We start from the raw sequence: 13,913 nt of genomic DNA, 5'->3' as shown, positions 1-13,913 counted from the left end.
AGATTATCCTGAAGTAGAGTGTCTGTAAGCAACAGTCAGTCATTTAATGGAAGCAGTGATTAAATGTGGAGAGGAAGGATATACTGAAGGAGAATATTTACAAGAATGCCCTGCTCTATTAACAAGGTACATTGCAAGAGAAAGCAGCTGATGAAAATTAGCATAAATGCAGAGCTGGACTAAAGAATTGAGACTGAGATAGAGGAAACTAGATTTACCTAAATCCCATGAGGTGGACTTACTGCTACATTTACACTCAACGAGAGAAGTGTGTACTTCATTTCTGTTAAACTGATGATCAGATTGAAATGGCAGGTTGAGTTTAGTTAATTAATGTAAGTTCTTTAACTTGTGAATTCAAGACATAATCAAGAGTTGCATCTCACTGATGCGTTAAAACTCTTTATGTGAATATTTTGCATATTATTGTTATTCAAACTATTTTGATGTGAGTCTAAGTAAGCATATGTTGAGATATGTATTATTACTTATTTAGTTCCTACTATGGAACAAAATATAACTCCTTCCAATCTAATCAAATTAAGTGAGTGTTTCATGCACTGATATTTAGCTTTAGATATTTGGCTTTGGATTTGTCTTCCTCCTTTCCCCCACAGGACCTTAGGGCCATCGTTTAATCTGCTTCTCCATTAAAGTGGTTTTTGTGGATTCTTCAACACTACTTGTTTCTGCCTATCCAGTGGTAGCTGGGCTAAGACTGTGATAACACAGTTACTTTCATTCCAAGTCTGCCTTTTTTCTGGGATGTAACAGCGAAACATACTGTGTTGATTTCAGCACACAAAAGGAAATGCTAGCACAAGATTGGCAATGACACTGGGGCAGCTTTGGCTGCAGGGCTTGGCCCCTTCCTTTTGGTTTTGCATAGGAGTTACAGCTTGTTATGTAGGACCCTTAACTATGAACAAAACTGAATGTTAACCAGGCTGTCAAAGAACTTATTTCTTTTATATTGATTTTGCTTTATACTGATTTTCTTCTTCATAAGTGTGGCTCATTGCTGGATGTGTCCATCCACTTCTGCTTTTAGAAGAGGTGTTGGGCTTCTATGGGCCTTTTGTTTGTTTTGTTTGTTTGTTTTCAGGACCTGAAACACTTGCAGAGTTCTGTATGTGCTTGAGAGTTGGAAGCTCCTTGACATGGTGCTCTGTGTGGATGTTAAAGGCACTAGTATCCTTTATTTTTGAGAAGACAGAACTGTCTGACACCTAGAGGTAGGCATATTACATCAACCTGCCTCACCGTTTTCTGATAAAACTACTTAATGACTCCTGGAATATAAAAAGAGATCCCCACTCTATAAAACTTACCATTTAATGAGTTTAAAGTCTTAAGATGAATGTGCACACAGTAAGTGAATTGTTTGGGGAAATGAGAAGCTCTTTTTGCTTTTGTAAAAGAGTAAGAATAGCAATGTAAAACCCAATAGGAATGTAAACATAACATAGAGTTTTAGAAGGAAGAAATCCTCACTAGGATATTTATTTTTACAGATAATTTGATAATATCTTTGTGGACTCTTGAATACAGTTTGATACAATATTGCATTTAGTAGAGGAGTTGAGATTTGAGACTAATTGTGGTATTGCTAAGGGAAACTGAAGGTATATAAAGATACTGTTAAATCTCATGAAATGTACAATTACTACTTTAAACAAACTGTTAAATTATTCTCCAATTATCTTTAGATAGATTGCATTATTACCATAAACCAGTCACAGCAGGAAAGTACACGATGTGGAACAGCAGATCAGTTTTTAACTGGTGAAACAACTAAATCACTAAGTGTGCAAGCATGAAAAAAATTTCCTTTCAGAAGTATTGATAAAACTATATAGAATCGTTGTACTCTGCTAAAGCTCTACAGACCATTAGTGGGTCTTTTGGGACTGTTTGAAAGCTGATGGTTGTTTAAAACATAGGATTAATTTTTACTGGGATCAATACCACGTGAATGCTGCAATACCAGATTCCACAACTCTTTCAAATTGTCCTCAGAAGGGCAGATCCTTCAAAGTGGCAGTCTGGACCTATACTTATTTCTTGCTTAGTCCTTAAATATGCTTGGAAGACACTTTGGAACACTTACCCATTTTAAATCATTGTTTGGTACGACAGTTTGGCAGTTTGACAATCTCTAGTCATTCACTGTTCCTCCAGAATGAAAAAGCACATCTCACTTTATGATTACATTTTTAGTTCAGGAAGCCACTTCAGATATTCTCTCCTTTTGCTTATGGATCAAGCCCATTAACCTTATGGGATCATCATGAATGGCTTCTACTTTTGCTGTGTTTTCAGCAGCCAGCTGCTCACTATTGAGGTAAATGCTTGCTTTGGAAGCCATCATGGTGGGGTTAGGTGATCTTTCTTCTTCATCTTCCTCTAATGAGGGATCTTTCTTTCTCCTTGGTTTTCTGCGTTTTCCCTTGACACTGTGATCAAGTGAGGCATAACACATTTGACTGGCAGACTCCACCTGAAAGGAAATTCACTTTAACATTCAGTAGTTATCCTTGCTTTAAAATTATATGTAAGACTATGAGTATGTCTACACTGTAATCATAATAGTGGCTGAAATATGCCCAAACTAGCTGTAAAACAAGCCATTAAAAGTACAAACAATTAAGACATGGGAGCCTAGAAAACACATCAACATAACCTAATGGTAAATGGCCCATAAGGAAAAATTCTTCAAGGTATCATAGGAAAGATTCTCGTTGGGAAGAAGGGTAGGTTATGAAATCAGTCCAAGTTCTTTGGGATGCAAGATATGATTAGATCTGTTTCTCTTCTCACTTTTGTTTAGTTAGAATCCAGTTGTTAGCAATATTATTCACAGGCTTTGCCTCTGCAGAATACCGAAGTTGGATGATTCTCATCCATATAGATGATCTCATTTCCAGTGCAAAATGTATGTCTTTTGTATCTTTTCCCTGCTTCTCTGTTTTTCAAACCAAACTGTCAATGACTATTGACATTGGAATTTTCATAGATTATTCTGTTTTCATGAAGTTAATGAAAACGAATGTCTAGATTAGAAAAGATATTTTTACCTGCTGGAAATATCCTGAGAGAGAGGCTGGAAATTGATCCTAGTGAAATGCATGGAACTAAGGAAATTGCTGCTGGGAATGCTTCAACTACAGGCAAATTTCAGTTGAAGCTTGCATGCTCTTAGGTATCTCAACAAAATACAAATCAATAGAAAACAGTTGTTTTCTATTTTCAAGTGTTAAAGCATATAGATTTTGTGCTGGACAGGAGAGAGCCACTCAAATTCATGAGTATCATGTGATACAGCTTGTGTTTTCAGTTTGATATCACAAATAAATAAAATTAATTCTTTTCATAAGCCATGGCAGTAGATGCAGATTTAATTCAACCTGATCTGCATGCCTGTGACAGAACTTTATCATGCCATATGCATGGACTGGAGCTGTCCATAATTTTCCTGCTTGTACATTAATGATTCAGATTGAAGGGTCAAGTCTGTGCTGAAATACCTTGGTGAACTGAAACAATAATGCATGGTAATCTTTGTGATAGTGTCAAGATTTTTGTCATGGGATAAACACAGGAACTCTGAGACAGACCACATCACCCTAATTCAGAAATGCAAAATTAAAATTAAAAATACCTGTGGCTGGTTAACTGGCCTTTGAGGTTGGGACTTCATCTGCTCATAACAACATTCTTCTGTAACTTATCAAAGTAGAAAAATGTTAATATATTAAGTTATATTACTGAGTCTTAAAAGGTCAGATCAGCAGATCCTCTCCATTACAGAACTCACTTCCCCCAGTTTTCTTTGGTAGAAGTTTGTTTTGTTTTGAAATCACACACAGATCTCTCCCTCTAGGTATAGACAGACAAATAGCTAAGAAATTCAGACACATACTGTGGAAATGAAAATCATTTTCTGTTCATGGGTGGGAGGTTTCTCATTATTCACTAAGTGGGCATCATTTTAGAGTGCTAGGAAGACTTCTTGCAATTTAAGGGTAACCACATACTGATGTATTTTTCAGCATAGGCAGCCTTTCTTTGGCTGAGAAAGGGGCTGTGACTTGCAGCAGCTGGTGATTAAATTCTATTCCTGAATTTACTTCCAGTTTTCTGTAAATTTGGTGCAAGTTATTTTCTTATTTCATATCTCATTTTAGCCATCAGTAAAGCAGATTACTTCCTTACATTTTTCAGACTTTTATGATGTCGATCCATTTGAGTTAGATAAATTTATGCAAACCGTGTATGAAAGTGTTTGGTTTGGTTTTTTAATTTTTTTCCTGCAGCTCAGTACTTTAGTTTTGCTTAACCCCAAATAAGGCTTGCAAGAAAGTTATGTTCATATTACTTAAATACTGCTTTAACACCATAAGCACTTCAAGAGACATAGTCTCAGCATATCTAGCTCTAGCTGCAGTTATGTGATATTACTGCCTTTATTATGGTATCTCTCTGCCAAGGATTATCAACTTCAGCTCAGTAAAGCAAAGTAAAGCTGTCTGCCCAACACTCAGCCACTGGGCTTCAGCATATTTGTCAATGTTGCTGATGGTCTTTGGATAGCTACAGCAGAGAACTGGTTTGTGTTTTTTTCTACCTGTTTCTGTGGGAACACTGGCTTTGGACCATGAGTAATGTGTGGTTTAGAGTGCTTTAACATGCATGGATCAAGCTGTTTTTTCAATTGGTGTAACTTTACATATATACAAGCTCTTTGTTTTGAGATATTTGGCTCAACTGGACCATTTGAACCATAAAAAATAAAATTCAGTATGAGATCTGTTCTTACAAATAGTAATGTAGTATGATGGTTTACATTTCTATCCCAAGTAGGTGGTAATATTTTTAATTATATTAATGATTGAAAAGATGTAGATTCTCAAGCTTGGCATTTGAGAAATGCAAAATATGTTGGTCAGTCAGTTTTCAATCTTATATTTATTATAGCCACTGAATAGACACATGTTCCTAAAATAAATCTTACCTAAAGTATCTTGATTGAGATTGCCATAAACTGGGTAATCTTCTGTGGGATAGTCATCATAGCTACAGGGGGAATGGAAAAATACTTTTAATTCACAGAATATGCTTTATTTAGGACCCACTATTCTACTCTAATAAACGTTTAATGCACATGTACCAATATTCAGATTGTGTATGTGTGTGTGTATATATATTTATGTGTATATATATATATATCCATAGCAGATTGTATGTGATCTAACAAACAAGACCAAAAATACTGGAGGGGGCAATGGCAATGTGCATATTCTGAAGAGAGATTTGTTATCTAGCCAATAATTGAACTCTTCTTTCCTGTAGCTTAGGTAAGTAAAAAGCTTATCTCAAGACTAGTAAGCTACTGTTTCATGTAGGTCTAGAAATATTACTGATCACTGAAAGAAACCCAGTTCATGTCCTCTGAGACCACTCTGCAATACAAACTAAAGCACTGCATGTGTCTTTTGGGTTGATGTTCTTAAAAGGTCCACACTTTTATGTCAACACAAACAGAGAAGACCAAAGCACAGTTCAGCTTTGGATTTTTAATGGTATGCTGTGTTTCATTACCTGGTGTTCCTTGAAAATGTTTCTAAGTCTGTAAAATGGGAATTGTTAGTGGGAAGCACTTTTTTCTATTGCATCCCTATACTGTGTCTCATCAAGGGAATGAAGCCATGCTACCTAACACCGCTTCTTCAGTGGTATTTTTCAGCTAAACAGGCAGTAATAGACAGAGACTTCCCAACTTCTGTTTCATTGCTTTAGGGCATCATTTGTAAAAGATGGTTATGAAATGTAAATACATAAATAATTTATTACTCCAGAAGTATTAACTATCAGACTATAATTTATCATTGTTTTCTGAGAGTTCTTTTAAATTATTATGGGATTTTGAGGTTAAGTGACAGTAAATGGTGGTTTAGTTCAGTATCTTGCACTCCCTTCAACAGACAAAATTATAGTATTAGCATGCAATTTTTTCATTGTTGATAAAAAGACTGCAGGATGTACCTCCCACATGAATTTTTTTTTCTGATTTTCTTTGGAAAACTTTTTTCCACAGCCATTCCCTCCAACATTTCCAGGCAGACTGCAAGAGATATTGAATTTTCTTCTACGTCATCCCTCCAAAGCCATCTGTCATTATTTATTGCTTATTTCACCCTTGAGAGAAAGAATTTTTTTTATCCGACTTACCTTGGATTGTTCTCTTCGTAGTCTTTATGCATTTTAGCTGGAAAATTTGTTTGAAAAAAAAAAAAAGAAGTTAAAAGAAAATGAAATGTGCTATTTTAGAACACTTCAGATAATTGTCTCAGCAGACATGATTTTGATTTCAGTTTAGAGACCACAATTGAAAGTTCTGGCTCTTAGTTGTCCCTCTACTTTTCTCAAATACTTTTGTCTAATTCAAGAAATGTTTGTGTTAACACCCTGTGCTATGGCTGCAAAGTCTGCTTTAGGTTACAATATCCCAAAAATGTATTATAACACATTTTCTTCCTCCACGTTCTATGTCTACCTCATCTCTTTCTCTGTCTAGGCAGGTGCGTCGTGTGCTTATATTACAAAGTGAAGGAGTATTTATTTTACTAGTTCTTGTATCTCTGAAAGATATCTTGTGATCCACACAGATGAAGAAAATGAAGCAGAGGGGCGATGGCTACAAAGGTTTATTGCTAGAGCTTGATTCATAACTCAGAAATGCCTGACTTTCTATCATCTGCTTACCACAGTGAGCTCCGATTCCATGAGCAGTGCAGCATCAGCCAATCCAACCTAAACCTTGGTCAAGGTTAGTTTTGTAGATGACTGTGATTTTTAACTCAAGGAAACATCTGCATAGTGGCCCTAAAATACAAAATAAACCTAAAGAGCCTAACCCACACCCCTCCCCCCACCCATCCAAAAACGCTCCAGCAGCTCTTTTAATATTCTGATTCTCTTACACTTGGTGAATTCAGTTTATAAGCACAGGCCTGCTGTTTATGTAGATTATGTATGTATGTGTATTTAGTGTAGTTGAAGCCACCAATGTTTGCCTGCCCATCCATACATGTACAGCACAGGTGCAGTTTTCCCTGTGTTAAGGGAATGGTGAGGATTGTACAACTTCCTAACAACAGAATTGTATGCATAGGAGAGGTTCCACTGGCATAATTAATTCTGTCAAAAAAGTCATAGATAATTTCAACCAAAACCGGAGTATGACTGTAGTCACCTTCTAACATAAACAAATTAGTTTCTTATTCTGAGTGGCACATTGGTTTAAGAGTTCCATTAGAATCCCACGATGAAAAGCAATTAGAATATTTTTCCAAAATAAACAAATTAAGCATAAAATATATAGGAAATCAGAAATTCTAATGAGCATTCACGAATTTGGGGAGGAGCTACTTAAAATAATTTTCAAATTGAGGGATAAATAATAAACAATTATATGAAAAGTACACTTAAAAAAATAAAATTACAGGTATTAAAAATATACTTTCAAAATAAAAATTTAGTCAGAACTAAATTCTTCCCCTTGTACATGTTCTGTTGGCTTGTCTTCAGAGAATGAGCTTGAGTGGCTGTTTGTGGCAGTGGATTGTGCAGTTAGCAATCACTCTGTAATCGTACCTGACTCTCCTAAAATTTTTTAAAACTCACGTGGTCTCTACTAGAATCATTCTTGCCAAAGGAAAACTTTTCAAACTAATCAATTTGTTGGCTTGAAATCTCTGAGCAGTGATGACTTTCTGTACAGACAATTTAAATATTGAAACTCCATTCCTTACAAAGAGACAACATTTCTTACCTCTCTTCTTTTTCAAATAGTGTAAAATGTTCAGTGTCAATGAAACCATGAGAGCCAAACTCAGGAAGGCCAAAACTCCCCAGACAGAAAAATGGCAGCCCATTTCTGTAACTGAAAGAAAATAATTTTATCATTTGTGTTGTCTAATAGTTTCACCATATTCTTTGTGCTTGGTTGATTTTTGCTTTCTGTAATTGAAGCTGCTATTTTGTTGTTTACTCTGTGACAGCCATTGCCATATCAGCTGAATAATTAATATCAAAACCAGATGCTAAATAATAAGAAAGCAAGATCAATAAGCTGTTAGCAGAACTACTGTTTCATAGGAATTCTGCCAAAGGCTGGGCTGTTGGTTTGCCTGTAAGATACAGTAAAAATCATAAATTAATAAAGAACAAAGTAATTTTACTGAGTAGCTTTGAAATTAATTCTGTAATTGTCTTTAACTTACTCTTTGCAGTAAATTTTTGGCTAAATTCTAGAGTTCATTAGTGTAGTTCTGAATTCAGTCAAAACAAATTCACTGGAAATATCTCTGAATAATAGCTAAGACCATATGGTTTTAAAAATCCCTGCAGAAAAATATCAAAATTTGGTTGTTTTCTTGCATTGTTTTCTTGCTATTAAAACCCCTTACTTGTGCTCATTTTCTTGCTTGAGAAAGCGGTGATAAAGGATAAGCAGCAGCTGGGAATCAGTGAACGCCCCAGAAGTTCTGCAGAGAAAAGCCCAAACAGCTCTTGGAAAATCACCTTGCAAGAGGTGGGTCAATTTAATTGAACAAAGTTTCTTTTTGCACTGAACTTGCCTCTCCTTGGAGTCCTGTTATAAGTACAGGGAAGAACTCTCATGCACTGAATCTAATTTGTCATTTAATTAATTCTTCGATCAATCTAGCTCATACAAATTTTCCATCACAAACCATGCTGAAGAAAATAGCTTATTTGTGACAGTCTAATGGCCAGAATTTTCAGCATTGCTGTAACTGGCCAGTGAAACCCTCCTCGACAGAGGAAACACTGAGCCAAATACACGAGTGAAAGGAGCTTGCAATTAGTGTCTTTGCTTTCCCCCTGAGGCATGTCTCATGTTCTACCAGATTTGGAGTGTTTGAAATAAAGTCTGGTGCCCAAAACTAATGACCTCCTCTACTGCATAAAAAAGGCTAACTGGAGCAGAGCAGTCAAAGGGAGGGATTGGATGATACTGATCCTTAACGCACTCAGTTGTTTTGGACATACGTGGATTCCTTCAGGAGGCTGACATTTTGTTTGCTTCTCAAAGGAAATCTGAGGCAAAGGAGTACAGGAATACACATTTCCATGTTGCTGGCCAGGGATGGGTGCAATGCATTTGCTCCTGCTGAGGACAGAGAGTTTTTTTCCTTGGCTGACCAGCTCCAGCTCATCTTAAGAACTTCTCCTTACAGATTTTGTTCCCTCATTATGCTGTTGCAAAAACTATTTTAGATTTGTTTTACTTCAAGCCCAAGACGCTTTTATGACGATGAAACAAGATAAGATAAACCTTGGTAGTAAAAAGTCACAAACCACATGGGCTTCTAGGATGCAGGTTTCAGATTTCTCTTTTAAAAGGAACAAAACAGAGCAACTAAGCTGTGACTTTCTGACAGATTTGTAACTGGTTTTTCCACCTGGTACTTCCAGTGGCCATTTATCCTTCCTTTTAAACTAAACATCCAGTTTTCATTCCTTTCTTTTCTCCCACTTAAGTTCTCCCAAAGCTCTCCCACTTGAGGGCTCTCTATCATTGCAATACTCCTTTTCACGTTGAGAGGCACTTTTTTGCAATGAGATACAGATATTCATGAGGAGAAACACCACCTCCATGAAGCAGCTGTATATTTTTCCAGTTTTTTAGAGAAGAAATTAAAAGAAAGGGAGGTCCTACATTGAGAAGATGTTATCAAGATACGTCAAGAATCAGCATTGTTTAGAACCTGGTTACTCTACAATTAGTCACTCAACATTTGCATCCTTTGTGCAAAACGACTTGTCCAAAACTACAAGTCTGTCAAAGGCAAGAAATTTCAGGTCTCAGTGTTGTGCCTAAATAATCATTCATCCTTCGTTCTTCTCCTGTCCTTTTTTTCTTTTCTGATGTAATCATTTTCCATTTTTCTTATGTTCATTCTCTATTTCTTTTCCTACAAACTCTTTCACCAGGGAGCAAAAGCAATGAGAAGGGAAGCACGTGTAACTGTGATAGAAGCCACAAGCCTGTGATTCATTAGAATAAAAACAGTGAGCAGATACCTAAAGTACAGTTCCAGTCTAAGGTTGTTCCTTTAACTTGATACACAGTGATGTAATTTATCTTTCTTATTCAGGAGTCCTATTTTTCCCTGATGTTTCCAGGGTAGAAGGAAAACTCATAGTTTCAATTTGAATGTTTTCAGTCCTTAACTGAAGTAGAGGAGGAAACCCATTTTTTGATGACAAGTATTATTTTCCCATTTCAGCTTCTGATTTAAATTGGAATTATCATCTGGAAAATAGTAAGGTTTGGAAAAAACTGTTTCTCTTTTCAGTTTTCAGTTTTAACTTCTACAGTATTTGAGCAATCCCACTTCTCTAGAACTTTAAAACATTCTAGGAAAACAAAGACATGAAACTTTGATTTCTAATAAAACGTATCAATGTTTTAAATCTCACAGTTATAGTTCTTTCTTAAGCGTGACTTACAAAACTTTATGGGTATGGGGAGACTAAGAAAACAACGTTTAAATTTCTTCCTAGATGAACACTGCTTAGTTTATTTTTAAATTTATTTTCCACAACTGAGTCAAACATCTGCTTCTGTTGCAGTAAAATGTATACAGACACATGCATGATTTCAATATCTTCTTTTTTTTTAACTTTTTCTCTTTGCAATACAAGCTATTTGGTTTTCAGACAAGACTGCTTATATTGTGGAAACAACAGCAGTTTTAATTTACCCTGTAAAACCATAGTAAAGACCTTGATCAGAGACATAAGTGTGCAGTTCTGAGCGTTTTATGCCATTCTAATATCAGTTTCAAGTAATCTTACTATCCAGATATAAAATATGGTAAATTTTGATTTTATATCTTTGCTTTACAGATATACAACTCCCAGGTCTTTCCCAGGTGTTCTTGTTCTTATAGTTGTTGCCAATATGGTAGTTATTTACATTTATAACTGAACTATTTAAATAGCAACTAGTTTGACAGCAGCAGCAGTAGAAGGAAAGCTGAATAACTGTGAAGGACTACTTGTTTCCACAGATAACTACACTGCTGTCCCTATATGCATAACAGCAGATGCAACCTGTCACAGTTAACTGGTTGTGCTAAAGAAAAAAATAAGATAAGGAGACTGTGGATGGTGAGTGAGAAATAAGCAGAAAGAGAAGTCTATTTGACTAATTACATTCCATTCTGAAAATAGTGTCTTTTTATTTATTCTATTCCGAAAATAGTGTCTTCTGTTCTATTCTCTAACTTTAATTCTCATTCATGTAATCTATTCTCACATGTAGCAAAAGCGGATTGTTATTTTTTGCATAGTATATCGTTATTCCAAAGAACTCATGCAACTGTGTTCAGGGGCATTCTCACTCAAGCCATCAATTTGAATATTTTAAAAAATGTTGTTTTCTGCAGAAAAAAGTCATATAGAAAAATTATTCCTTTGGGAATAGTGCACTATGATTCTAATAGGATAAACTCAAATCCCATCAGAGTTTTCTGCAATAATCTGTAATAAGAAAAGGTAAGAGTGGTGGTATTTTGTTACAAGAAATAATATCAAAGCTATTCTTAAAGTATTGTGCTGCTCTGTGAAAGAAAAAAGATCATATAGCCAAAGGTTTTATAAGAAGGACAACAATTCTTGTTTCATTGTTAGAAGAATTTGGGATGTGTGAGTAGGGAATAGTATATTAATGACTATAAAGATGACAGTATTTGGAAAAACTAATATCGGAATTTTTCTAGTATTACTGATATAATCCTATGCTGCTGTTCTTCCATTTCTATTTGGAAAGCAGGTTAAACTTGGAGTTGCATCCAAATAGAACATCTACTTTAGGTAATTTACTTCATTTGAATGATGTTTTTACTTTTCTGACTTTAGGGATGGGGTTACCTCCTTTTAGTACATTTTACATTGTTATAAACTGAAGGTACCATATTCACACCACAAAATACGAGCGAGCAAAAGACTTTCTGAATACATAGTTATGTGTGCTTTTTCTCTCTTTTAAATCTGTTGACAATTTTCTCCACCAACAGAGACAAGACATGGTAATAAATAGAGTGTTGGTTATTTGTTCTTTGGTTTTCTCTTTGCAGGGTTCATTATACTGTAACTGGAGGGGTGTGAGAGGGGAAAAGCAAACAAAAAACCCTTACCAAACAAACAAAAGTCTCCAAAACATTCCAGTCTTTCCTGGATGAATTTCTGCAGTTCAATTTAATGCAACTCAAAGGAGTGGACATAATCATGTACTTATCTTTGAGGAAAGGGGCCAGTTTTAACAATTCTTGTTACATGTTTGTCCTCTTAACAACGGAGGAATAGGTAGCAGGAGTACTACGTTTCGTTCTTTCTTGCTCTAATGTATTTTGTTTAGAGAATCCATCACAGAGGATAACAGAAGGATAGCATACTTCTACCAGGTTTTTGTACTGAAAAGGAATGTGAGGTGAGGAATATAGATACCATCCAGCTGCACATGCCATCTATGGTATCAATTCATCATTCATACATTAATCACTACTAGATTTAAGATGATGATCTGGAACTCAAAATGGTTTGTTTCCTGTTGGTTTTGTCTGCAAATTTGTCAAAGATGAGATAAAACTGTCTTTCCAACCCCCTTCTAATTAAATGTTGATATAAATAATATTTTGTACTAATGACCCTTAGGGAAAAAAAAACATTAAGAGACTGATGAATATTAAATTAGTGTTAAAGATACTTCCACCTCCATGAGCTTTTAATATAAGATTAATTCCCTGGTAAAGATTCCTTAAACTGCAATTAATTAGTGCATAACTAATTGCTTTATAAAATATCAACTTCATACTTTAGAAGGGAAGCAGTGCATTGTGAAATAAGAAGACCTGCAGTACAGTAAGTACTTTCAACAAAAAATTAATGCCAATGCTTAGTCTTCATTAACAAGCCTTAATTAATGAAAGTTTAAGATGTTATTAATAATTTGAATTTAAAACCCTGAGCAACCCTCTTGCAAGACTGGTAATCTACCGTAATGTCGTTTTACTGCTCTTTTGTTTACAATTTTATAACTAAAAGATAGGGCTTACCTGTTTTTGTTGGTTCTAGGAACACTCCCCTCCCCTTTGTCCAACAGGAAATCAAGTTTTGTTCACAGATCTTGGATGCTCTTTTGTTTTGGACCTGGCAGCATGGATCTGCCTCTAGAGTTGCCGTCAACCTTAAAGGCCTCCAGTCTTTTCTTTCGCCTTCTTTCTTACAAACAGGAAATGTGGTTTGGGCTTTTGCAAGCTCACTGGCAAACTCACAGTCTCCTTCAGTGTTTGCCTCTAAGAGAGAATTAAAATATTTATATGTGCACTTGTATTTACTATCCACCTGTCTTGCCATAGAAGAACATCTACAGGACTGTTAGTTCCATTTATGTGACACAAACTTTTGTAATGTTCATATGATACCCATACTTTAAGTCTTCCTGGTTTTGGTGTTGTGTTGAATTCAGCAAAAGTATTTAAATACCTCCTAAACTAAATTACGGAAATATTTTACCTAGTAGGGCCATGGGACTCTTCATCTCTTGAGGTTTCTGGACCAAGTCTGAAGATGCACTGCTGAGAGCCTACAGTTCAGCTAAGACAAGAATCAGAGGCACGATGAAGAAATTATAACATCGCCAGCTCTTGAAGGTCAGGTTAGAATAACATAATATGGTCCCTCCATTCTTTAAATTCTATTAATCTGGGCCCACGATCCAGTTCCATTCTGAAAAGAAAGGGTAAATCACCATGTGGCTTACTGTGTGTATTTATCTTTAAAATTTAACAAAATGTCTGTGTTTTAGTAGAGAAGCCATT

General features: G+C 35.6%; 1 protein-coding gene across 1 annotated transcript; it reads right to left on the bottom strand.

The window, feature by feature from the left end:
* Nucleotides 1-1,711: 1,711 nt before the first annotated feature.
* On the bottom strand, nucleotides 1,712-13,248 carry LOC103755004 (T-cell receptor-associated transmembrane adapter 1). Its single transcript, XM_008920894.4, has 7 exons — nucleotides 13,149-13,248; nucleotides 7,835-7,945; nucleotides 7,773-7,775; nucleotides 6,232-6,268; nucleotides 5,015-5,076; nucleotides 3,662-3,720; nucleotides 1,712-2,500 (listed from the first exon to the last, which is right to left on the bottom strand). Exons 2-7 carry the CDS (start codon nucleotides 7,935-7,937, stop codon nucleotides 2,222-2,224), a joined length of 543 nt encoding a protein of 180 aa, XP_008919142.3. The 5' UTR covers nucleotides 7,938-7,945; nucleotides 13,149-13,248; the 3' UTR covers nucleotides 1,712-2,221.
* Between the last annotated feature and the right edge of the window lie 665 nt (nucleotides 13,249-13,913).

This window comes from Manacus vitellinus, unplaced genomic scaffold (genome assembly GCF_001715985.3).
Source record: "Manacus vitellinus isolate BGI_N305 unplaced genomic scaffold, ASM171598v3 scaffold_34_pilon, whole genome shotgun sequence".
Classification (NCBI taxonomy): domain Eukaryota; kingdom Metazoa; phylum Chordata; class Aves; order Passeriformes; family Pipridae; genus Manacus; species Manacus vitellinus.
This window is presented reverse-complemented; position numbering and strand designations above follow the sequence as displayed.